Source organism: Gopherus evgoodei, chromosome 13, assembly GCF_007399415.2.
Source record: "Gopherus evgoodei ecotype Sinaloan lineage chromosome 13, rGopEvg1_v1.p, whole genome shotgun sequence".
Classification (NCBI taxonomy): domain Eukaryota; kingdom Metazoa; phylum Chordata; order Testudines; family Testudinidae; genus Gopherus; species Gopherus evgoodei.
Window position 1 is genome coordinate 842,335 of NC_044334.1, and position 26,189 is coordinate 868,523.

At 47.3% G+C, this 26,189-nt stretch overlaps 1 protein-coding gene across 2 annotated transcripts in view; it reads left to right on the forward strand.

Annotated features, from left to right (window-relative positions):
• The window catches only part of TTC28 (tetratricopeptide repeat domain 28), a 316,685-nt gene extending 291,576 nt beyond the window's left edge, over positions 1 to 25,109 (forward strand). For both annotated transcript variants that reach the window (XM_030582635.1, XM_030582636.1), the window contains exons 15-22: positions 8,997 to 9,717; positions 11,069 to 11,193; positions 12,594 to 12,825; positions 13,299 to 13,375; positions 16,037 to 16,060; positions 16,916 to 17,045; positions 18,859 to 18,966; positions 20,653 to 25,109. In XM_030582635.1, coding sequence (XP_030438495.1) covers positions 8,997 to 9,717; positions 11,069 to 11,193; positions 12,594 to 12,825; positions 13,299 to 13,375; positions 16,037 to 16,060; positions 16,916 to 17,045; positions 18,859 to 18,966; positions 20,653 to 22,277 — 3,042 coding nt within the window. In that variant the 3' untranslated portion in view covers positions 22,278 to 25,109. The remainder of the gene's footprint in view (positions 1 to 8,996; positions 9,718 to 11,068; positions 11,194 to 12,593; positions 12,826 to 13,298; positions 13,376 to 16,036; positions 16,061 to 16,915; positions 17,046 to 18,858; positions 18,967 to 20,652) is intronic.
• The last annotated feature ends 1,080 nt before the right edge of the window (positions 25,110 to 26,189 follow it).

The following is a 26,189-nucleotide window of genomic DNA, read 5'->3' on the forward strand; positions in this document are numbered from 1 at the left end:
CACAAACCTACCAACTTCCAGGGCACTGGTGCTAAATGTGCTGAGCACTAACAGTGTACTTTGATGCTTTCCAGAACAGAGTCAGGCGTGGTCCCTACCCCAAGGAGATCACAAATCATGTCAAGGCAGTGGTTGGGATTTCTTTCTTAACTAGACTGGAGGTTCTGGGTGGGTTGAGCTCCCATGCAGACTGAGTGACCTAAACTGAGTTTCCCTGGTGAGTTAATCACATCCTAGCACTCTGCTCATATGTTTGCCTGCCTGCCTGCCTGTTCCCCTGTGGTGCTGGCCACTGATTTCTCATAACATTGAGGGCACAGGTCAAAGCTGATACTTTAAGCAAATCCTGGGGAAATACCATTTTCACTGATATATGCAATAACCTTCTGCTTCTAAAAGCCCAAAAGTCTATGGGGAGTTCAAGGCCAACATCATACCATCATAGAATGCCACAGATCTTGGTCCGATTGCTCAGAACAGCATCCCATGGTACATCCTGCATTATTGCTGTGTGAAACAGTTGTCTAAATAGGAGGATGGGCCTGATTTTATCATTGCTGTTGATGTAGATGACTTGGAGTTTCCCGTTCTGGATTAGCCCCCAGGAGTCAATCTGTCTCTGTCTCTGGCCAGTACTTGATATTGAACTGCCACAGCACATTTGTTGGTCAGAGGTTTCTATGGACCTGACTGCAGTGACACCCAGCTACAGTTAATTTAGAGCCCAGCAATGCATATGGATTGTTCAGATGATTCCTTTCAGTGTCTATTACTTTGTGTTTGTCAGCAGTGAACTTCATCAGCCACTAGATATAGATTCATAGAGTTTAAGGCCAGAAGGGATCATTAAATCATCTAATTTCCTGTATATCACAGATGATTACATTTCACCTAGTTACACCCGTATTGAACCCAATAACTTATATTTGACCAATGCATGTCTTCCGAAAGGCATCCAGTCTGAGTCTGAAGACATCAAGAAATGGAAAATTTACCACTTCCAGGATAGTTTGTTTCAATGGTTAATCACTCACTGTTAAAAATATGCCTAATTTATAACTTTAATTTGTCTGGCCTAAGCTTCCAGACATTATTCTTGTTCTGCCTTTCTCTGCTAGATTAAAAATTCCTTCAGTACCTGGTATTTTCTCCCCATGAAAATACTTATACGCTATAATTACACACATTTGAATATTGCCACAATATTAGCACTTTTCCAGTGTTCCTGAATTTTCCCCGTATTGCAAGATTTGTTAAAAGTTATTATCAGCAGGCTAGAGATTTCCTCAGCCAACTCTTTTAGGACTCTTGGGTGTAGGTTATTTGTGCCTTTTAATTTAAAAGTATTTATCCCTAAGATATGTTTAAAATCCTCCTTAGTTACTAATGGAATGGAAAATATTTCATCCTCATGTGATATATCATTCTGCTTCTTTCCAAAAACAGAAAGAAATATTTATTGAACTCTGCCCAATTGCCTTATTTGGTTAGGTCCCTCTGAAGCTCCTCAGTCTTTTCTAAACCTGACTAACCTACATAATTTTGTCATCTGCAACTGTTGCCAGCTAAGGAATGATTTTTATTTCATCCTTTGTAAAGCACTTCTCATCCTGAACATCCCAAAGGGATTTACAAGCAGGAATTGGTTCATTCACCCTTCACAGTACTGACTGTTTCAGAAATAGCTCATAATAGATTCCTTAAATTTCATAACCTGACAAATATAAACAAGGTCAACAGGAAAAATGTATGTTGAATGGGATAAAAAAACTTCCTAACTGTAAAAATGATTAGTCAGTGGAAAAAGGATTCTTTTTCAAGTAGTGTCCCTACGGGTGCTCCACATCAAGATATGCATGTGCCCATGTGCTCTTCATTGGAGATTTTCATCAGCAGTATCCAGCGGTCTGCACCTGCATGCTAGGCACACTCAGGCCCCTCATGAGGGACAGACCTGCCACCACTCCAGTTCCTGCTAAGCCACCTGCAGCTTGAGACGGAGCACTGCACTGCCGTTAGCTGGGCCATGTGGCTCAGGTACACCTGTCTCTTATGTTTTCTGTTATTTAGCACAGTTCGTGTTGGGGGGAGCGGTCCCCCTAACTTTCTCCTTCTGCCCAATTTTTCTCGAGCCTCAACCCAAGGTCTGAAGTGCAGGTTATGCCCAACATGTCAGGCTTCAAACCCTGCCAGACTTGCCATAGGTCTCCCCCTGCGGCAACAGACATTCAAACTGCCTCCACTGGCTTGGGAAGTCTCACATCCCCTCCAAATGTCAGATCTGCTCAGGATTTACGAGCAGATCTAGAGGTTGAGGGAGGATAGAATAAACTCCTGTTATGGAGCGCTCACTTGCTGAGACCCGCAGGGTCCAAGCCATCCCGCTGTATGTCCAGCCCCACCCACCACCTCTGTTCTGGCAGTAAGCAAGACCCTGACCCACTGCAGCCATCACCCAGACCTTTAAAGAAGACACGATCCATTCTCCAGAACAGGATAAGAGAAGGGAAAAGTCCCCTCCACCCCCCATCTGTGCCCCAGGAGACCTCACGTCCCACTACAGGCATCACTGAGGCGCCCATCCCCTCCGGTACTGATTCCACAACACTGGCAAAGAAGCCACGTACTGAGAAGCCTCCTAAAGTGCCATCAACCTTGGCGTCGATCCGGTACCGGTACTGTCTCCACCTGACATACCCACTCCTGGGGATCCCTATCTTCAGTGCCCAGACTGTCCAGGCCTGTGTTCCACCTTGGAAGAGCATGAATCACAACTATTGACCAGTACTGAGAGACATTCTCCACAGGCACCAACTCATTTTACAGAACCTACTTGCCCTCTATGCCAGGGTCCCCACACAGACTCTTTGAGGGTTCTGAGAAAGATTTCCAGTGGGTACCAACATGATTTCTCCTGGTGCTGCCTCATGAACCAGCCAGCTATTGAACGTATTTACTGATGAAGGTACAAGTTACCTCCCTGGGGCCCAGTACTGACTTGATCTCTGGTACTGGCACTTTCTGCTCCTCTGATGGACATGGGGGATGATATCTCATCTGACTCTGAGGTGTCTGTAGTAGGGTCCTCTGCCTCGTTCCCTGGAGGTCCAACCTGAGAAGGAAACTCCCAGCAGACAATATATCCAGAGACTGGCAGGGACAACCTTGGGGCCCTCCCCTTTTCCCTTATGCTCCACCTCAGAGGATATGTTTGAACCTGTGGGCCCCCTACAGCGACCAGAAAAATATCAAGAGCAACAATCAGCTGCCTCAAGCCTTGTCCCTCCGGTGCATTTTACTGTGTAGAAGGAATCAGCTGATGAGGAAGAAACACCTTCCTCCCACAAGTCCTTCTTTTCACCAGTCGGAGGTGGAGATCATGTCTCCTCCACCATCTTACCCTGATGATTTCAAGGCCTTTCAAGACCTGAGGAAATGTACAGTGGACAGTTTACAAATTCTGTTGGAGGAGATAGAGGAACTGCAATGCTCCCTGGTGGACATTCATCATACATCTCCCCCCAGCCAGGATTGCCTTTCCCATCAATGACATTGTTAGCTCTAGCATGCCCGGTATGGCAAACTCCAGCTACTATCCTGCCTACATGCAAATGGGCTGACAAAAAATACTGTGTTCCACCCAGAGGCTCAGAATATTTTTTCTCGTAGGCTACATACAACAGTCTGATTGTTGAGGCTGCAAATAAGAGGAACACATAGCACAGATTCCATTCAGCGCCATCAGACAAAGAGCTGAAGCGACTCTTGATCACAAGAGCTACTCCTTGGCTTCTTTGTGATTCAGAGCAGCCAGTTACCAAGCACTGATGGCGAAGTGTCTTCACAAATTATTCCAAGTTCTTAGCCTTTACTGAACTCTTGCCTCAGGATCAGAGAGAACAATTTCACCAGGGCTATGCATCCCATGGCTATGGCAGTACTCATGCACCTAGCTTCTTGGGTGCAGTCTTCTGGTTTCTCCCAGGAGGTCCAAAATACTGTCAAAGATCTTCCTTTTGCAGAACCCAAGTTGTTTACTGACACCACAGATGGGTCTCTCCATTCTTTCAAAGACTCTTAGGTGACACTATGATCTCTGGCATTTATACAGCTGCAACAAAAAGAAAGCAACACAAGGTCGCAGATGGCTCAATGATCCCTCCAGTCCACTACCCACCCACACAATTGGCTGAAACCCTTAGGAAGAAGCCCGGATTCCATAAGAAAGGGCTCTCCTTTACAGCAACTTCCCAACCAGTGACATCCTCAGACTGGTCAAGGGTCACAACCTCCCTTCTGCTTCAGATTCTATGCTGCACCTCCCTGACCTCCACACTTATGGGAATTGTCTTTCCTATTTTATACCTTCCTGGGAGCTCATCACCTCAGAGAGATGGATCCTGGAGGTGGTTTCCCACAGGCTTTTCCATTCAGTTCACCTCCTTACCACCCTCTTATGCCCCACCTGGTCCTCCTTCAGGGACCCTTCTCACAAGGATTTCTTGAGAAAGGAGATACAGTTCTTCCTAACAGTGGGCCGATCAAACTCATTCCACTGGACTTCATCCAAAAAAGGATTATCTACTTTAGGTATTTGCTGGTCATGAAAAGCAATGGGGGACGGAGATCAATTCAGGACCTCAGGACTTTGAATACTTTCATCTAGGATCAGCAGTTCAGAATAGTAACCACAGCAATAATAATTCCTTCTCTGTATCTGGGAGATTGGTTCATTTCCCTCAACCTTCAGGATATTTATTTTCATATCGCCATGCATTCCTCACACAGATGAGTCCTACATTTCGTGCTAGGTGGGGATCACTGTCAGTATCATGTCCTACCCTGCAGCCTTTCCACCATCCTAAGAGTCTTTGCCAAGGTCCTATCAGTTGCCACAGCCCATCTTTGCCTGATGGGAATAACTGTCTTCCCCTGCCTGGATGATTGGCTCCTGAAAGGCCTTTCGTTTCTACAGGCTCAGGCAGTAAACCCTTTCCCCACCTCCACACAGAAAAATCTACTCTCATACCCACTCAGTGCAGAGACTTCATTGGGGCTACTCTGGACTCCTCCACTGCCAGGGCATACCTGCCCAAACACAGATTTACCACAATGTCCAACCTTGTTTCAAAGCCTGCAAACTGCAGGATGCCTTGCCTACAACTTCTGGGTCATATGGCAGCTTGTACGTTTGTAACACCCTTGGCAAGATTACAGTCTCTGTGTCTTCAGGCCTGGCTGATAACTCTCTATACCCTCCACAAGCACAGTCAATGCAAACAAATGCCGGTTATTCAGAGGGTACTTCAGTCTCTCAGTTGGTGAGAAGATACACAAAAGGAGTTCTGTTCCTGCAACCCCCTCCCATGAGAGTCATCACTGTAGGCACCTCTCTGATAGATTGGAGTGCCCACTCCCAGAACCTGACAGCTCAAGGAAGATGGACCGCACAGGAGGCTATCCTCCATAGCAACATAGTATGTTATGCTTGCAACTAGGACTGTGAAACAGTTAAAAAATTGAAGTTTTAATTGCACTGTTAAACAATAATAGAATACCAAGTTAAATGTATTATAAATATTTTGGGATTTTTTTTCTACATTTTCAAATATATTGATTTTAGTTACAACACAGAATACAAAGTGTACTGTGATCACTTTATAGTATTGTTTTTATTACAAATATTTGCACTGTAAAAAAGATAAAAGAAATAGTATTTTTCAATTCATATCATACAAGTACTGTAGTGCAATCTCTTTATCGTGAAAGTGCAACTTACAATTTTTTTTGTACATAACTTCACTCAGACACAAAACAATGTAAACATTTAGTGCATATAGGTTCAACCATAAATGGGCGTACAAATGTTTAGCATATCTGGTAATTTAAATACCTTGCAATACCAGCTACAATGGTGCCATGCGAATGGCTGGTCTCACTTTCAGGTGACAATGGAAGGGTTTTCAGTTTTCACCCCACCCAACCACAACAAAGTCTTCTTCAACCTCTTCCCTCCCGTCAAGGAACCAACTCCACCACGGGACCTCAGCTTAATCTTCAATGCCCTGAGAAAAAAACCCCTTTGAACGTATGTTGAGTTGTTCCTGCCTTCATCTGTCCCTTAAGACTAAGTTCCTCTTACCCGTCACCTCAGTGAGGAGGATAGGGGAGCTTAGAGCTTTGATGGCTGACTCACCATATACGGTATTTCATCATGACAAGGTGTTGACATGTCCACTCCTTGCTTCCCCTTGCTCATTCCACCAGGGATCAATCTAGCACAGCAGCCCTACTGAAAAACATACCTATCTTGACAGGGCAGCCACCTGGTCCTGGGTTCATGTTTTCCTAGCAGAACACTCTTGTCAGGTCTGGATGCAGTTACGTGGCTTTCGGCGAGTCTGTTCTATGTTCTGAACTGAATCACCTCCTTGGCACCCATCTCCACGATGGAAGTACTGCTCAGAAGTCTCCTGATGTGGAGCACCCATAGGGACATTACTCAAAGATGGAGAGGTTACTTACCTTGTATAGCAGTGGGAGTTCTTTGACATGTGTCCCTATGGATGCCCCCCCCCTTCCCTGTGCCTTGGAGTCTGACTCTTTCTACTTCCATGCTTTCGTGGGTGAATACCCACTTCCTCAGATGCATGCACCCACGAAAGCTCATGCTCCAAAACATCTGTTAGTCTATAAGGTGCCACAGGACTCTTTGCTGCTTTTACAGATCCAGACTAACACGGCTACCCTCTGATACTTCCATGCTTGAGAAGGATTGGGAGTGGTGGCAGGTCCACCCCTTCCTCTCTCCCCTCAGATCGGGGCACAAGGGTATCTAGGGCACAGGCATGGACCCACTGACACTGCTGATGAAAATCTCCAAACAAGAGCACATAGGCGTGTGCATATTGTCACATGGAGCACCCACACTACACAAATCTTTAAGAACTCCAGTTACTGCACCAGGTAAGTGACCTTTTCATCCTGTGGAATCCCCGTTTCCAGAGCTCAACAATGCCAGACTAGATAATTAAACTACTGGGGTGCTGTACAGAGTGACTGGACTGAGGAGGAGGCATGGGCTTGTGGTTACAGCACAAGGCTGGAAGCTGAGATTTAGTTAATATTGCTGGCTCTGCCATAAACCTCCAGTGTAACCTTGGATAAGTCACTTCCCTTCTCTGTCCATTTCCTCTGCCCAGAAAAGGAAGTAGTAATCCTGCCCTGTGTCAAAGGGCTTGTCTACATCAGAAAGTTGCAGCGCTGGTGAGGGAGTTACAGCGCTGCAACTTTGAAGGTGTACACATCTGCAGGGCACCACCAGCGCTGCAACTCCCTGCTTGCAGCGCTGGCCGTACTCCCGTTTTGTCTCGGGTGTAGAGGATCCAGCGCTGGTGATCCAGCACTGGTAATCCAATGTAGACAGTTACCAGCGCTTTTCTTGACCTCCGTGGAAGGAGGAAGCCTCTGGTAATCAAGCTGGTTTCCTTTCCCGGTTTGCTCTCTCGGTCCCGGAGCCACCCAGCAAACCGCAGGGAAGGAGACCTGCTTGCTCGGGGTTCCGGGACCGAGAGAGCAAACCGGGAACGCCGCGGTTTGCTCTCTCGGTCCCGGAGCCACCCAGCAAACCGCAGGGAAGGAGACCGGCTTGCTCGGGGTTCCGGGACCGAGAGAGCAAACCGGGAAAGGAAACCAGCTTCGCCGCGGTTTGCTCTCTCGGTCCCGGAACCCCGAGCAAGCAGGTCTCCTTCCTGCGGTTTGCTGGCTGGCTCCGGGACCGAGAGAGCAACCGGGAAAGGAAACCAGCTTCGCCGCGGTTTGCTCTCTCGGTCCCGGAACCCCGAGCAAGCAGGTCTCCTTCCCCTGCGGTTTGCTGGCTGGCTCCGGGACCGAGAGAGCAACCGCGGCGTTCCCGGTTTGCTCTCTCGGTCCCGGAACCCCGAGCAAGCAGGTCTCCTTCCCTGCGGTTTTGCTGGGTGGCTCCGGGACCGAGAGAGCAAAACCGCGGCGTTCCCGGTTTGCTCTCTCGGTCCCGGAACCCCGAGCAAGCAGGTCTCCTTCCCCTGCGGTTTGCTGGGTGGCTCCGGGACCGAGAGAGCAAACCGCGGCGTTCCCGGTTTGCTCTCTCGGTCCCGGAACCCCGAGCAAGCAGGTCTCCTTCCCTGCGGTTTGCTGGGTGGCTCCGGGACCGAGAGAGCAAACCGCGGCGAAGCTGGTTCCTTTCCCGGTTGCTCTCTCGTCCCGGAACCCCCCTTGAAGCCGCCCAACAGCGCTGCAGTGTGGCCACATCTAACACCACTTGCAGCGCTGGTTGCTGTAAGTGTGGCCACTCTGCAGCGCTGGCCCTATACAGCTGTACTAATACAGCTGTAACAACCAGCGCTGCAAAATTTTAGATGTAGACATGGCCAAAGTTAGACTCAGGACTCACAGTTTGTCAGACGACTCTGTTTTATTAGCACAGCACTCTGCTAATAACACCCAGATAATGTGAGCACCATGCAAGACACAAACTATCTTATTTATACAGCTAAAAGGGTGAGAACTTAACAAGATAACAAAGGAAGCAGAATCTGATAAGTTTACCTGGGCTAGACATGCATATCTTATTTCCTTACTAACTATTACTGATCTTCTGTTAATGTTTCGCCATTAGCACCATTGTTTATGCCTAATGTTTCTTTTCCTGGCACCTATATTTCAACATTTCTTATTTCTGCTTAAAGGTACATACAACATTTCTTTAATCTATTGTTATTTTTACAATATAATTCATTCTACTTTCACACCTGCCTCCAAATGGAGCCGGTATGTAAAGGAGTACAGCTTGGATGGAAGGGGCTAAAGAAATGCAAGGCATTGTTCTAATGATAAAACCATCTTGCTGTTACAGAGCCCCGGCCACCCCAGACATTCCTGTGGGGAGGCAGGACGCTTGCAAGGCCATGGCTACAACAGAGAGTTCTTTGACCCCTATTTTCTCTCTCTCTTTCTAGTCCCTTTTGAAGAAGAATGCTTCTGCTTATTCCAGTTCTACCTCAATGGCAGCTGTCATAGGAAATCCCAAACTCCCTGCAGCAGTGATGGACAGATGGCTTTGGGGGCCTATGCCCTCTGCAGAAGAAGAGGCCTATATGGTATCTGAATTACTTGGCTGCCAGCCTCTGGTTGGCAACGTGGCAACGAAAGAGAGAGTCATGAGCGCACTCACTCAGGCAGAGTGTGTCCATTTTGCAACCCATGTTTCCTGGAAGCTGGCTGCCTTGGTCCTAACACCCAATGCTGATAGCAACCCAGCCAATAGCAAGAGCTCCTTTGGGAATCCCTACACAATTCCAGAATCCCTCCGGATGCAAGATGATGCCAGTGATGTGGAGAGTATCTCAGACTGCCCTGCTCTCCAGGAGTTCCTGCTCACAGCAGCTGATGTTCTGGATCTGCGGCTTCCTGTCAAATTAGTGTTTCTTGGCTCCTACCAAGAGTCCAACAGCAAAGTCACTGCTGATGGGGTCGTTGGCTTGACACGGGCATTCCTGGCTGCTGGGGCTCAGTGTGTCCTGGTGTCACTCTGGCCTGTTCCTGTTGCCGCTTCCAAAATGTTTGTGCACGCCTTCTATGCATCCCTCCTTAATGGAATGAAAGCCAGCGCAGCCCTTGGAGAGGCCATGAAAACGGTGCAGAGCAGCAAGCAGTTCTCCTATCCATCCAACTGGGCAGGTAGGAGGAATCTGCTTCTTGGGGCTGTTCTCATAATAAACAGGAAAGAGTTTGTAGGAGAGACATTTACACCAGTTTGTTTGTGTTTGTGTTGAGCGAGGAGCTGTGCTAGCAGCAGAGTGCATGAGTAACACTCTGTGTCCTTACAGCGGCCAGACGCTGTATATCAGACCGGATTCTGCTCTGAATGTTGCTGAATGACTGGCCAGTGGGAAATATCCGTTCTTCAATGTAACAATGGGGATAGCACGTGTTTGACATAATTTACAGCGTATGAAATGCACCTGTCTCATTAGGCAGTTTTAATCATTAGGAAGACCTGATATGCTAAGGGCCATGCTGGCAGGAAATTACCCAGGATCCCCAGCTGATAACAGACAAGATTCCTTTTCTCCCTACAGATTACAGATCAGGATGCGTTATTCTTACTGATATGTATCTAGCATGGTACAGCAGAAAGATTTGATTCCCGTTAGTGTAATGGTGGGGTGGAGGGTGTTTCTTGAATAGCACTGTAACAACGGTGCAGCAATCCACTGAGGAGGATGTGTATTTAATTCAACATTTTAAAATGAAATGTGCTAGATTGTTCAGTGATGAGAAACAAGGAACCAAGACTATTCACCTTTCTTGTACCTTGGCTAGAGACTATGAGGAATAGTGCCCACCCTAAGAACGTCCCAGAATTCCAGAGAGATGAGGCTTTTCCAGAGTTTGTAAGAATGCTGGCAGTATTCCCACGACAGCAGCATTTTTCTCTAGAACTGACAGTCTCATTCAGTGCATGTCTTCTGCACACTTGGGTTAGATCATAGTGGAGCAAACTAGTGGCCCTGCCACCAAAAGCTGACGTGTGACCCTAGCCATGTTGAGGACACGAGTGTACAGAGGCAGGAGGAAGAGTTCCTTGTACTGCCACTGAGGGAGGCTGATATTTGCATGGTGCACAAGCTAGTGGCCTGGGCAAAGTAGGCATCTTTCCCCAGACAGGAGCAGCTCTCCATTTTCAGGGTTCGTTCTATTGTTTGCTGGCAGTGTTTAGTTTTATTGATTTCTGCTCCTGTAAAGGAGACGAGGAGCATGCTAGGGCAAGTCTCTCTGCATTGCCACATTTTTCCACAAACCATATTGATTTCATAAAGCAGGAGTGCAGAGCATTGAAGAAGTATCCTAGAAGTTAGGTGCCTGGGTGGCGTGCAGGCAGCTGTTCTATATTCTCCCTTCTCCATGGGTAGGCACATAATTCAGCAAGGGGCAATGAGCTATTCATTTCTGTTAGCTTGAGGGAGGCAGAGTATTTGTTTTTCTGGGACAAGAGGCGATTAAGAAGCTCTTCCTCTGAATCCTGCAGGCTTCATGCTCATTGGGAGCGATGTGAAGCTGAACAGCCCTTCCTCGCTAATTGGACAGGCCCTGACAGAGATTCTGCAGCACCCGGAGAGAGCACGAGATGCCTTGAGAGTCTTGTTACATTTGGTAAGCAAGAAGGAGCTGCCATATCATCAAAATATACAGACACAAAATGTGGGTCCCTGCCTTGGAGTATTGCAGACGCCTCCTCTTAACTTTTGGAAGATGATGTCATCTGTGGCAAGGTGTCTCTGAATGTTGAATGGGTGGGGATAACTTCAGGAGTAAACCCCAAACCCTCCTTCTCCTCCCTCAGCCTGTGTCATCCCTGCAGCTACTTCCTGTCCCTGGGAGAAGAATGGGATACCAGGCGGAGATTCACCTTGCTAGCATGACAAATAAAATCCCTCCATCGGACCCAGCTGATTTGCATATGCTGCTGAGCAGATCTGTGCTTTGAAAATTAGATTGTCACTAAGGTTAATTGTTTCTATGACAGAATTGCTGTGAACTAGACAAGAAGTAGGGAGTTGAGAATGAAGACACTGTAGTGTGTCTCCTTCCTTGCTAGCCAAGTGACCATGCTCTCTGTACAGATGTTAAGGACTGATGGCTTTGAGCCAAGGATGAACAGTGCAGTTCAGAACAGAGCAAGGTCTAAAGCAGCAAGGTTTGCTAGATAGAAGAACTGACTCTTTGGGTCCTTCCCTTCTTGTCACCTAATACTGCATGATGCAGGACATTGTGTTTAGCTGACAGCTTTCACCAGAAAATACCACACTGACATCCACAGGGTTTAACCCCGGAACAGCAGCACATGTGGAAGTTTAACGAGATGGTGGTGTTCCCATAGGTACCAATAACCAGCTCTGGGGAGCAGGGAATGCTGCATCTGATGTGATCTGTAGGTAAAACTCTGGGATGGTTAAAATATGATCCTCTCACATCGGAGTAACACCTTTTCTCTGAAAGAACCCTCCTAGTTTCCTTAGGGGCAATGTCCATGTTGTAATGGCAGCATTAGTCGACTGAGGATGATGATCCCAGCTGCATCAGGCTGGAAAGGGAGGAGGGTTCTATATTTGCTATTTACCATCCGAGTGGTAAGTCTGCACATGGAACATGATAACCTGGTAGTCAGCAGCAGACCCAAGAGGCTGGAAACCATAACTCGGTGTTTCTGTGGGGACAAACACAGCCACCTGGCTTATGGGGAATCATCCCTTCAAGATAGGCTAGAAAATGGGCAGATTCTCCTCCCAGTCAGACATGTAGCCTAGTTTTCCATGGCCCCCATCCGTCTAAGATGCTGCCTGACTTCTCGTTTTACAGCTCTACGTGAATTAGTGGAGTCTCTAGTTCCAAAGGGCCCTGACCTCTCCTGTCTGAGGCTGATTGCCATATAGTCTGTCACCCAGCCCACCCCTTGACCTGAGATGCCTTTCTGCTCCTGACATGCAGAATGAGGAAAGGGTTAATGATAGACTTTCGGCAGAATAAGCTAATGCAGTCTTTTCTCCTGGAAGGTGGAGAAGTCGTTGCAGCGAATCCAGAACGGGCAGCACAATTCCATGTACACCTCTCAGCAGAGTGTGGAGAATAAAGTTGGCGGCATTCCAGGCTGGCAGGCACTACTGACTGCTGTGGGGTTTCGACTTGACCCTCCTGCGAGTGGTCTTCCAGCTGCAGTGTTTTTCCCAACTTCAGACCCCGGTGAACGGCTACAGCAATGCAGCACCACCATCCAGTCCCTCCTAGGTGAGGAACAGGCCACAGGGGGCTCTGACATCATCATAGGCTCTTGTCCACCTGCTGCCTCTTGGATGGGAGGAGTGGGAAATCTCGCTGTTCAGATGTTGTTTGGTGCTTTTACAGGGACTAAGTAAAATCACAGAACGGGACTGAGGTAAGACCAGTTGCTCCCAGCATAGCCCTAAAGCAGGCTTTGCAGTGAGAACATGGCTGCTTCAGCCACAGATTCCATTCATTTTCCTCTGGTCCCAATGCCCGAGGAGCCAGGGCTTTATTGTTCCTCTGTCCCTGCTCCCAGATGAGAGTTCGCTCATCAGGTGCAAAGCTTGTAAAATCCTTAATGTTTGTAGAAACCACAGTCCCTTTCAGGAGCCCTTGTTAGTATGGGAAGCTGGGCCCATGTGTTGCTTTGGGATGGTTTCTCTCAGGCAATTCAGAGGCAGGTTTGAACAAACTTTATGGTTTCTGATTTTTTTCAGGTTTGCCTAACCCGGCACTTCAGGCACTTTGCAAACTTATTACTGCTTCAGAGACTGGAGAACAGCTTATCAACCGGGTGAGTAGGGTGGTGACACTACAGCCCCATGCCTCAAATCCTTCTTCCTAGGGTAAAGGAGTCCAGAGCTACTAGCAGAGCGAAATAGACAGAGTGGCTTTTGTGTCCAAAGTTGAAAAACTGTCTCTCTCGTCTGCTTGAGTGAGTGAATGCTTTGGCACATGGGGGGCAGGCACAATGCTGGACTTCTCAGCTCAGTGACAGAACAGAGAGCATGTGACATGCACACCAGACGTGCTGTACGGTACAGCTGAGGAAGGTGGGATCCTAGCAGTGAGGGATGGAAAACTTGATTAGGTCCCAGTCAGCCTATCACCCTAAAAACTTGTACTGAGCTGTCCCCTTCAGGATATTCCCTAATGCTTCGTCCAGTGCCGCTCAGACCTGTGCTGTTACTTGTGAGCAGCTCGCAGCTCTGCCAAACAAGTTTCCAGCCTTTGTAAGATCCGCTGTTGTGTGGGAATGCACTGCTGCCTGTAACTCCATTACCCCAGCCTTCCTTATTCTTTCACCCTGTCCATCCCAACCCAGCTCTCTATCATTGTGCCCTCGGCATGGCTGGCATGCCTCAACATGTTCCTCATCCCCTGAGTGCTCTTCAGACCAGGCCGTCTGCCCGCCCCAGCAGGTGGGCACACAATGAATTGTGAACAGGCATGTAGCTCACCATCCCCGTGTCTTGCACAGATTTTTCCTGACCACCGGTATCAGGTTTTCTGGAGAAATACTTCAGTGGGCAGCTGGGACCTGTGCCCTCTCTGTCAAGCATTCCCACTTTAGCTAAGAGGGCTTCCTTTGGATTGTCAGGCCAAGAGTCCCTGTGCAGGGCACCTCTTTGCCAATGCTGCGGCTGTGCAGACAGCCATTAGGAGGGAATCCCAGAGTAAATGGAACAGGTAGTTTAAAGGACAACAATCCCACATTCTCTATAAAAATGTCCACATGATTGTTTCCTGTTTGTGTTCTTGCCGCAGACAATTAAATCACTCAAGAAAAAGCAGACTTCAGATGGCTGCATGCAGCTAACAGTTGATTTACTCAGTTTCCCCAGCTGCCTGCTGCAGCAAATAGCAGAGGAGATGTGCATTGTTTCTGCAGATGTTCTTGTGCAGGCCAAGCCCCAGACAGGAATAGCGCTGGCAGGAAATTAGGGTTTCTTCAGCCTAGCTCTCCCCTCTGTTGCAGCCCATCCCCCCAGAAATTGTCCCGAGGTCCCTTCCAGTCCTACAGGTCGATGAAAACCACAGGGAATGATTGACAGCCACAGCCCATTGACACTATTTCCTTCCCAGCTCCAGCTTATGCCTCTGTGGTATAGATGGAGCAGGTCTGTTCTCCTGAATCTTCTATCATATCCTTTCCCTAGGGACTCCTGGCATTAGGATTTTGCATGAATGTGAAAATACAGCAGACACCACGCCTGGGTACAGGGGCTGATGGAAGCCAGGCTCCTTGAAATGCAAAGCCCAGAACCATACTGCCCCCCACAATCTGAGAGGAAGGCAGCCAGTTTGTAATGCTACTTCCCCAGCCTCCCTGTCAGGCTCAGGAACTGGGTCAGGAAGGTTGGGTCCCATCTCTTGCAATCTTGCTTCAGCCACATCCCAAAGTTACCACCCTCTGGTACCAGGGCTCAGATCATGGCATTTTCACTATGACCTTGTGGTGCTGAGACCTCTGTTTTAGCTGCTTCATCTGTGAATAGGGATAGTGATCCTCCCTCCATGGGGGTTGGTAAGTACTGAGCATTCATTTCATTAAGGAGACATGGTTTTCTACTTTTGCCCAGGCCAGTATGACCTGGCTACTGGTGACTGCTCCATCCAGTCTTCTTTGTGTTCAGAGACCAGGGTGGCCTCTGGTGAAGCTGCTTTGTGTGAGTTGCTCTGTTCCTCAGTCCAGGTTGTTTAATTCTAAAAGAGCAGCTCCAGCATTTGAAACAGCACAAACATTTCCCTCTGCAGCGTCCATTCTCCTCTCCGCCCACCCCGCAGGGCTAAAAGTCACACATACTGAAAAGACCCTTTGGCTTGGGACCTAGGTGGTGCTGCTTTGCGGGGAGGCTTCTCTGGAGGTGGATTCAAGGCTGCCGTGACGCTGCTGCTTCATCCCTGACTTGCGTTCACACTGCAGTATCTGAGGAGGGGAAAGTGTTTCCTGGGAACAGCAAAGCAGTGAGCGTGCTCCCTTCTCTCTGGGCTGCTTGTGTGTATTTTTATGGAAGAGATAAGGGCCATAATCTTCATTTGCACATGCAGTGGGAACGCTAGGGAGTATAGATTGCATCAAATACCAGTAACAGCCCCTGAAAGGAAACTAGAGGGTGGTTGTTATGTTCCACCTCCTGTCAAAAGATGGATGGGACTCATCTCCTCACTGGCAGGGCTGTAGCTGCCTGGGAACTGCCAGCTCTGGTTTTAACAACTTAGGGACTTCCAGATTCGAGCTGCCTGTTCCTGCTTGTTTGGTCCCTTCACTCCCAACCCTCATTGTCCCTTCTCCCCTGCTCTGTGCTGTGCCTCTTGCAGGAGGGGGCTGGCTTGTGATGATCTACTTAGCCCTACAGGGCTTCATGCCATGCGCACGCCATCATGCAGAATAACCCATGTTTGTTCTTTCTTTCCTTCTCTCCTTTTCTCTCTTCTTATCTGCGACCTGAAGGCTGTTAAAAATATGGTGGGAATGGTGAGTACCACACAGCAGGGAACATTACTCATGTGCAGAGGCAAGCCCTGGGCTCTGGAAAACTCTTCAGCCCCATTTCCCTTGGTTACAGTTTAATAGTCACCAAATTTTTAGGCCTGGGATTTGCTTAATTACTGCTAATGGGGAGAAAGGACATTGTGGTGTTGGGCCTGTGCCGCAGGCGTAGTATAGGTGAGGCTGGGAGTGGGGTTTTGTCCTTCTCCCTCCTCCTCACCCAGGCCTTCCCCTATGTGTGTGAATGCAGTTCCATGGGGGTGCGAAAGGGGGAACATGCCCCTTGGTTGTCCAGCTCATGTTTTGGTAACAAAGTACTTTGCTCTCACCCTAGCGCTCCTATCTCTTGGGCTCAGCTGACAAACTGTTTCCTAGAGGTCCTGGAAACGTGGGAAACCTTCAGCTGTTTCACATGACTGACTTTGTCTCATTTAGAGCAGATGGGGCGTTCCTGGGTTTGGCTTCACGCCCAATCAAATAGCCCAGTTACAGAATGGCCTTTGAGTGGCCATCAGCAGCCACTAAGCACCTCTTCCGTTTCTTTCTTCCTGCAGTTTTCATACTGTGCTTCCCTCCTGCCCTTTCTCTGGTAACAGCCCCACTCTAGCTCACCTCACGGGTTCACGTGTCCCTGCTGGAGTCTTCCCAGCAGAATGTCCAGGGCCACTCCCTCTATTCAGAGTGTGATCTTTGGGTGTCTCTTCTCAGGACTGGGCAGCACTTTGACTAGTGACTATCCAGGACAGTGGCAAATTGAGTGTGACCCCACCGGCTGGGAACGTCAGCCAGGAGGTGAATGGGTTGATATGGAGGGGCTGATGTTTATTCTGTCATCCTCAGCTACATCAGGTCTTGGTTCAACTCCAAGCAGGAGAGAAGGAGCAGGATTTCTCCTCTGCACCGATACAGGTCTCCATCAGTGTCCAGCTCTGGAGGCTTCCTGGATGCCACGAGTTTCTGGCAGCCTTAGGTAAGATGTTTCCTTGTTTTATTGCTGCTGTCTGGTGTGGCCATCCAACACCTTATATTTCACAAGCACCTTCACTGCTTACATCATTTGGTATGTAGGACATGATGGCCCAGCAGCTCATTGCCTGGCCCAATGAATCCTTCTCCAATCACTGTGAGCAGAGATTGTTCTCCCTGTGTGTTTGCCACATGGAGAACTTTGTGTGTATGTGTTACTCCTGGAGGCATTCTGCGCCAAAAAAAAAAAGAAAAATTCTGCAGATTTTATTTGTCAAAATAACACTACATAATCACGCCAGATTCAATTATTTTGGTAATTTATTTCAAAATGCCTGTCAGCAAGTATGTCTATATCAATACAGACATACAAAAATTCCTCCAGGAGTAGAGAGTTAAAGAAACCCCTATGACAACCCAGTTCCTGTTTCTCTGCTCCCCTTCCTTCCCCCCACCCGAGCCCAGCTGCGGGCCAGATACCCACAACCCCTCCCCCCCCAGAGCCCACCTGTGGGGGCCTCCCTCAGTTAATACATCTGAACCCCCTCCTCCCCAGAGCCCACCTGCAGGGGCCCTCTCAGTCAATAAACCCAAGCCCCCTCCCTCCCAGAGCCCACCTGCAGGGGCCCTCCCTCAGTCAATACACCCAAGCCCCCTCCCTCTCAGAGCCCACCTGCAGGGGCCCTCCCTCAGTCAATACACCCAAACCCCTGAAAGCCCCAGAGCCCAGGGATCCAGAGGGAAAAGAAAAAGCCTGATGTTCGATTCCAGGCTTGCACAGAGTTTCCTGCATACCCCCCTCTCCTTCCTTCAGGGCATGCTGGGAACTCTAGCTCCCTTTCCCTCTCCCTGGCAATGTCTTTTATGTGCCAGCTGGGCTCTTCTTAGTCCAGTTGCCCCTAGTGGTGGCTAGCAGCACTGCAGTCCATTTCTGTGTGGGAAGGGACATTCTGTGTGCATGTTAATTTCTGCAAAATTCAGCATTGCTCAGTGGTGCAAAATTCCCCCCGGGAGTTTTTTGTGTGTGTGTCTTTCTTTCTGCACCCTAATACCACCTCATTCAGCAGGATCTGGGTTTTATTGACTTCAAGTGGCAACTTCCATTTGATTTGAGAGCAGCCCAGTTTTGCCTGGGCCCCGTTTTCAGGCAAGGGTATGTAAGTAGGTAGTCAAAGAGAGGGTACCGCTGCTTAGAGGGAAATGGAGTGAAAAGAAGACAAAGATAAGCCCCTGCCTTCCTATCTGCCCTCCAGCCTCATCCTTCCATGCATCAGCTTCTCATGCCTTCTCCAGACTGCCCTGAACCCTCCCTGTACTAAGCCCCATGGCCACTGCCCTCTCCATAGAGCCACTGCTGCTACGATCCCTCTAAAAGATCAGCCAGTCAGTGACTGCCAGTCAGGGGGCACATGGGGCATAATTAGCACTGACTCTGTTTATAAATATCAGGAAAACATTTGCTAGTATATTTATCTCTAAAATAGAACACATTTGGTTATTTTTCTTTCCTCCATCCTGCCCAGGTAAGCTCCTCAGGGCAAGGACTGTATCTTCCTATGTGTCTGACCAGCACCCAGCACAGTAAGGCCCCAATCATTAGTGGGACACGTGGGCACTTACCGGAATAGAAATATTAAATACTAACCAGGCAGCTACAGCACATTGGCACAGAGGAGACAGGACTGAGTGAGGCCGCTGCAAGGTCCTCGTGTCTGTCTGCTCTACAGGGATTATGTGCAGCACCAGTAATTTACTGGGACCAGTTCAAGCTGAATTTTTGGGTGAGAAATGGTTTTCTGCTCTGTGTTCTCCTGCAGGTTTTGACCTTTGTGAAGTTGGGCAGGAGGAGGTGATACTGAAAACTGGGAAACAAGCTAATAGGAGGACCATGCACTTTGCTCTCCAGTCCCTGCTGGCACTTTTTGGTAAGGCTACCTGCTGTGACATTATTTGCTCCTGCTCCAGCTGATGGCTGCAGGATGATGGTATCTAATGAGGTGGAGTATTATTATCTTTTGCACAAAGGAAAGCATCTCACACAGTTGCTGTGAATTTTTTTACTCCTCTCATGAACCGGGGTGTGTGGCACTTCTCAAGCCTGTGAGTGGTCTGCCAGAGAGCTCCCTGTGTGATTAGACAGGCCCGAAGCAGGGCAGCTAGCTCTCCACCACTGCTCTGACTATAAGACTCACTGCAAACATTGAGAAGTGGGGACTTAAGGAGGAGAGGGAGTTTATCTGGCAAATACTATGGGTGGGGTGTCTGAGGCCCAGGGTGGTGCACTGAACTAAGCATAACATGTGAGGGAAGGGGACACTTAATGGGCAAGGACTGGGCAGAAGATACGGGGTGTGGATGAGCAAAAGAAAATCTGGAGAGATTTCTGTCTGAGGAAAATTTGGGAAATGAGTTGGTCACTTCCATCTCTAATTTCTATGATTCATCAAGTCACTAGTTCCCCTGGAGCTAAATCTCCTTTAGAGTAAAACTGAAGGGCATTCAGCTCTCTACAAACAGAGAGCTGCTGTCAGTCAAGCGAATATGGATTGTGTCCCTTACACAGTTCAGGGGCATCACCCATTTTCTACTGCTCTGTCATATGAATTAGTGCTGGGACAGCACTGAAGTCCTCTAGTCATATAAAACAGAGGCCATAAGGGCAGTATGGACTGTCACCTGTCAACATGCCTCAGCTACAATCTGGAGAGATGGCCTCAGTGATGAGAGGGGAGTTTAGCTTCCGTCAGTTGGCCTTTCACTCAGCTAAGTCTGCCAATAGGGCTGCAAACTGCGGTCGTATCTTTTTGTGCTGTGGATACTTGTAGACCAGGACCAGGATTGAGCTCCACCAAATACCAGCTCATTCCTGACCTGAGCTGGGTTTGATTAGGTCTCCCATCAGTGCAAGGTTTGATATTTCGTTCAACAGTCTCGTGTCCTGTCGCTCTCACACTAGTGCCTTGTGCGCCTACGATGGCTGCAAACTGGATTTGTTCATTCCTTTATGGTACCGTATAGGACTGAGGCAGCTAGAGTAAGGTGACTGCACGAGCAGCATGTTTAGATCTTTGTCCTAAGTGAGCCTGCCATAGCCATGGTACTATGACCACAGCTGTAGAGTGCTCGGCAATACTCTTCTAACCCTCTGATTCTATGAGTCAGCACTTTCCTTCCAAGCATCTCAAAATGCTTTTAAATGTTAATGGATTAGACCTCACAGCACTCCTGCAAGAAAGGGGAAATACTAGCCTCATTTCACAGACAGGGACATCGAGGCACTGAGGTTTTGTCTTGCCCGTGGTCACATAACCAGTCGATGCCAGAGTTACGAATAGAATTCAGGTCTGCTGGCAGTTGGGGTCTTATATAAAGAGATGATTTGGAGGACTAAAATATCAACTCTACCAAGTTATTTTCTAGTAGAAGCATTGAGTTTCTGCATGCAGCTTTCCTGGGATGCATACATTATGTTTCTCACATAATTAGCAATTGTGTAGTGGAAGCAGCACTGGAGTTGTTAAACAGATGAGACTAGATCGTAGCAGTGAGACTGGGTGCACATACTGTACCACTTGCTTTCATTATAATAAGTGCTGTTTTCATTTATTTAGATTCTACAGAATTACCCAAACGTCTTAGCCTGGACAGTTCCTCATCACTGGAATCACTGGCTTCTGCTCAGTCCATTTCCAACCCAATGCCTTTGGGCTATCAGAACCCTCCCTTCTCTCCTACTTGTCCAGACAGTATTGCATCAGACGCCATTTCTGTGTACAGCCTGAGCTCTATCGCTTCTTCAATGAGTTTTGTTTCCAAGCCAGATAGCACATCAGAAGGTGCAGGGCACAGGGGGCGACAGGACTATGAAAGGCCTAAGAATGTCTATCCGCAAAGGTCTTCTGTGCCACGGAGCCAACTGTCTCCACAGACCACTGCTGCAGCCAGCAAAGACAATGAGGAGTATGAAGGATTTTCTATAATCAGCAGTGAGCCTATGGCAACTTATCAAGAAAATATAAAAACAAGATTTTCCCCTGATCACAAACAATCCAAAACTGGTCAATCTGGGGGGATTAAAGTTTCTGTCAGTTCCAAAGGGAGCATAAGTACTCCAAATTCCCCTGTTAAAATGACTCTTATTCCCAGTCCGAACTCACCTTTCCAAAAAGTTGGAAAACTTGCAAGTTCTGATACTGGAGAATCTGACCAATCTAGCACTGAAACTGACAGCACTGTCAAATCCCAAGAGGAGAACAACCCAAAACTCGATCCACAAGAGTTGGCTCAGAAAATTCTGGAGGAGACTCAAAGTCACCTTATTGCTGTTGAACGTCTTCAAAGAAGCGGCAGTCAGATGAGCAAGAAGAAGAACTCGGAAGATGGAGCAGCAGCTGGTACTCCTGTATTCAGAGCCTCAGAGACCAGCGCGTTCAGTAGGCCACTGAGCTCTAGTCAGAGAAGTCATCCTTCACCAGTTACAATTAAACCAAAGCCTCCAACAAGGAGCTCATCCCTTCAGAAAGTCAGTTCCGGCTGTAACAGCCCCACAACATCGGAGATGTCCAACAAAGACGGCACAGGCCCATACAGTGGGCAGCCTTCTCCGAGTTCTGACTCTCATGGCTCGTTAACTGAACACCCTCACTTTAAACTCAAGTACCCTAGCTCTCCTTACAGTGCCCATATTTCTAAATCTCCCAGAAATATCTCTCCAAGCTCAGGGCATCAGTCTCCTGCGGGAAGCACCCCCTCTCCTGCTCTCTCGTACTCCTCAGCTGGTTCGGCTCGCTCCAGCCCAGCTGATGCCCCAGATATAGACAAATTAAAAATGGCTGCCATCGATGAAAAGGTGCAGGCCATCCACAACCTGAAAATGTTTTGGCAGAGCACTCCCCAACATTCCACAGGCCCCATGAAGATTTTCCGAGGAGCTCCTGGAACAATGACTGCTAAGAGAGATGTTCTCAGCTTGCTAAACTTATCTCCACGGCACAGTAGAGACGAAAGTGCAGACAAGCTGGAACTTAAGGAGTTGTCTATTCAACAACATCTTGCTTCTCCACAAAAGAATCCTCCAAATGGACACAGGCGCCCTGAAACTACCAGTGCAGTGACTTCATCCCACTCTCCACCTTCCAATAGCATTCCAGGAATAGTACGCCCCTTGAGGCTGCCATCTGGGAATGGTTATAAATTTTTGTCACCAGGGAGATTTTTCCCTTCCTCCAAATGTTGAAATGTCTTTTATATCAGTTGATTCAACTTGCAATCACATAAAGGTTCTCAGTATTTGCATCTACCCACTTGCCTTGATCAATACAAAACCACAGAATATTACCCAAGAAGCCATGGTCACACCCCATGATTAGCAGTGTGGAGTAATGAGACAAATTGGCCTGGCACAGTGAATTGCAATGTACGACAAGGGCCTTATGCAAATAGGTTTCAGTTCCTCTTGTCAGTTCTTTGGCCAGACGCACCTGATGACAGTTTTGTGTAGCATACACAGCTAATTCTGTGCAGCAGCAAATCCAGTGAATCTGTATGTCTGTTCACAAAATGTTAGCCTTTAAACCACCTACATGTATTTCTTATGCTGAAAGGATGTTTACAGTTGGATTTTTATACACAATTTATACGTATCCAGGGATTGGGGAAGGAGGTGAGACGAGGCAAATCTTCCATTTTATGCCACAAGGATAATGCACACAGAGCAGAAGTACAAGCCATTGCTTTTATGCTTCCAGGGGCTGCGCAGGGGGAGTAGATGATAATGTAACTAGGTGAAATTGCTGTTAGCCAAATGCAAGCATATTTGAGAAAATGCTAACAATGTACAACTCCTTGGCAACATTGTATTGGCGGTTACAACACATCATTCTGGTGCTGTGCTGGTGACATGCTGATAAAGTAGAAAGGGATGTTCCATTCCTAATTCCACTTTCAGTTAACTTTTTCTGAAGAAATGCCTTTTAGGCTGAAATTTCCATAGATTGGTCTGACCCCAAAAGAACATTTTGGTAAGTAATGAACAAAATCCCATATCTGAGTAGTGTGAGGGTGACAGATGCAAGTTCTGGTTTTCCAAAGTGGTACCTTTGTTGCACATAATTTTACAAGGGTAAGTTTTTCATATCGGCAGGTAGCTAGTCAGCACAGAACTTTTCTGTTTAACTCTGAAAATGAGAGGCAGATGCACAATGAATTGTGAGAGAGGGTTACGCAGTTGCAGCTCCTCAGCATGCGAAAATCGGATATTGACATGTGATCTAGTGATCACATGTTCAAGGAGCTCTCTCCATTACTGCTAGATCTTCCCAAGCCTCTTCCCATGGAGAATCCCACAATCCCTTTCTCTGTTATCTTGCTTTCAGGGCCAATATGTACAAATTAAATAGGTCTGTGTCTTTGTGCAAACAGACTGCACGTGGGATGGAAAGCGCAAACTGACTGCACGTTAAAATCTATGCACCTGGGTCTGTTAACGCCTTCTCCCTGGGCCAAGTGGGAAAGCCAGGAGCACTCCTGTAGCTAGGAGGGGAGGACAGGCTGGGCAACAGCCATCACACAGTGAGGCGGAGCTAAGGCAGTTGGGAATCAGGCTGGGTGGGGACACTTGTTTTTAAAGAAGGTAGTTAAATACAAACCACAGAGTTAGTGTAACAAAGACTGAATTTACATGCTCTGAAACCAGGACATACATAGCAACATGAACTCAGCCACACTGCACATCTAGCTCAAAGCAAAGTATTACACAGGCAATGTGCTGTGAGAGTCTTAGAGCAAGGAACAAAGTGAAGGCACCTGGCTTCTGCAAAAGACTCTTCCCCAATTCACTGTGAGACTTTGAACTAGTCACTTCACCCCTCTGTGCCTGAGCACCCCCATCTGTCAAATGGGGGTAGTAATACTTACCTACCTACCTCACAGGATTGTTGTGAGGCTTAATTAATTAGGCCTCGATTTTTAGTTAGACTTCAGCTCAGCTCCTGGTGTTGTGCTCTGTAGTAGAGGCCTATCTACATGGCTTGTGGGTGAAATCAACTGGCTAAGCTTCTAGCTGGGCATAGCTGTAGTTGCATAAAATTGTGTCACTCGGCCCCTTTTTGAAGCTCTAGGTCTTAACATTTGTGATGATCTTTGAAATCCTGGATGAAAGGTGCTAGAGCAGAACAAAGTATTATATTCTCCCAATTTAATGTTACATGGCTGTAATATAAAATACTGGCCCTGATTAGCATTTAAAAACCCTATGGTTTGGAGAGGAATGTTTCACAACTGCAGAAGAAACTAAATTCAAGCACTACAGATACCATGTGTCGGGGATGTGCATGCAGACAGTTAATAGAGAGAGGGATGATCATGAAACCTTCAGTGCAAAAGACCAGGAAGAGCTTAATGCTCCACTTACACATATTAGAAAATGTGGCAAAACAGTAAGCTAAATCTAATACTATTCTTACTAGATGCAAATTATTTGGCTGTTGCATTACAGCTTCCTATGTGGGTGATTGTAATATGTTTTATTGGCCCAACTTCTGTTGGTGAGAGAAAGAGAGAAGCTTTTTAGCTAAAAAGAGTTCTTCCTCTAGTCTGGGAAAGCTATGAAAGCCAGGTCTACACTACAGACCTATATGGGTATAACTGCCTCACACAGGGGTGTGAAAAATCCACACTCGAGAGACATGGTTATACCAAACTAACCTTCCACCCCGTCATAGACAGTACTATGTCGACGGGAGAGCTTCTCCCATTGACAGAGCTACTACCTCTCGGAGGTGGATTAATTATGCAGACGCGTCTCCTGTCAGCACAGGAGCGTCTTCGCTTAAGTGCTACAGAGGCACAGTTGCAGTGTTTTTAAGTGCAGACCTAAGAGTATGACAGCTAAATACAAGATTGACTAGACAGTTTAGCATAAGTAATGCGCACATATTTTAAGGTATTGTTCATGGTGAAGTGGCCCATGAACAACCCTTCCATCATAGCACAAAAAGAGGGGTTAGTGGGTTACAGATGGTTGTAATAAGCCATAAATCCAATGTCTCTGATCAGTTCAGGATTTTTAGTGTCTAGCAAAGTTATGAATTTAATCTTCCAGGCTTGTCTTTTGAAAATGTTGTGCAGGTTTCCTTTGAAGATGAGGATGATAGGTCAGATATAGAGCGATCCCTTTGAAAAGCGTTCACTGACAGATGACAGGGTTTTTTTTATCCGTTATCATTTTCCTGTGTGAGTTCATTGAGAAGCATAGTGATTGTCTGGTTTCATCCACGTAGTTGTAATTGTTATTAAGGCATTTAGTACACTAGATGAGGTAATTCAAAAGATGAGCCTGGGACCTTAAATTCATGACGTTCCTAGACACTGAAAATACTGGTGTGAAACAGACACTGGATTTGTGGCTTATTACAACTATCTGCAACCAGATTACGTCTACACTACAAATTCCTTCAGTATAATTTATGTGGCTCAGGAGTATGAATAATCCACATCCCTGAGCGGTGTAAGTTATATCGACCTAAGCACCAGTGTGGACAGGCTATGTTAGCGGGAGAGCGTCTCCCAACTCTTGTGGAGGTGGAGTTATTAAGCCCATGGGAGAGCTCTCTCCTGTTGGCTTTAGAATGTCTTCACCTGAAGTGCTACAGCTGCATCTGTGCAGCTGCGCCATTATAGCTGCTGCAATGTAGACCTAGCCCCAGGATGTGGGGGGGTTCTCCACACCCAAGCTACAAAATTTTACCAACGAAAGTGCAGTGTAGACATAGCCTTAATACCTTTCCCAGACCTGAAGAGCTCTGTGTAGCTTGAAAGCGTCTCTCTCTCACCAACTGAAGTTGGTCTAATAAACAGTACTTCCTCACCTACCTTGTTTCTCTAATATCCTGGGACCAGCACGACTACACCACCACTGCCTGCAGCTTCCTATGTGACAGTTTGGCCCGAGGGGTTATCCTTTCTTAATTAGCCCAGAAGCATTAAAATAAGTGGAAGAAATATGTCAGTACAACAGCTAAGAAATTTTGTAAATAATGACGATGTTGATACAAATAAATTTGGCCACATTTGTTCAAGCCACTGAGAGACCCCATAGGTTCCACTCCAGTTCTAATCAACTTTACCATTTTAGCACGACATCTTAGAA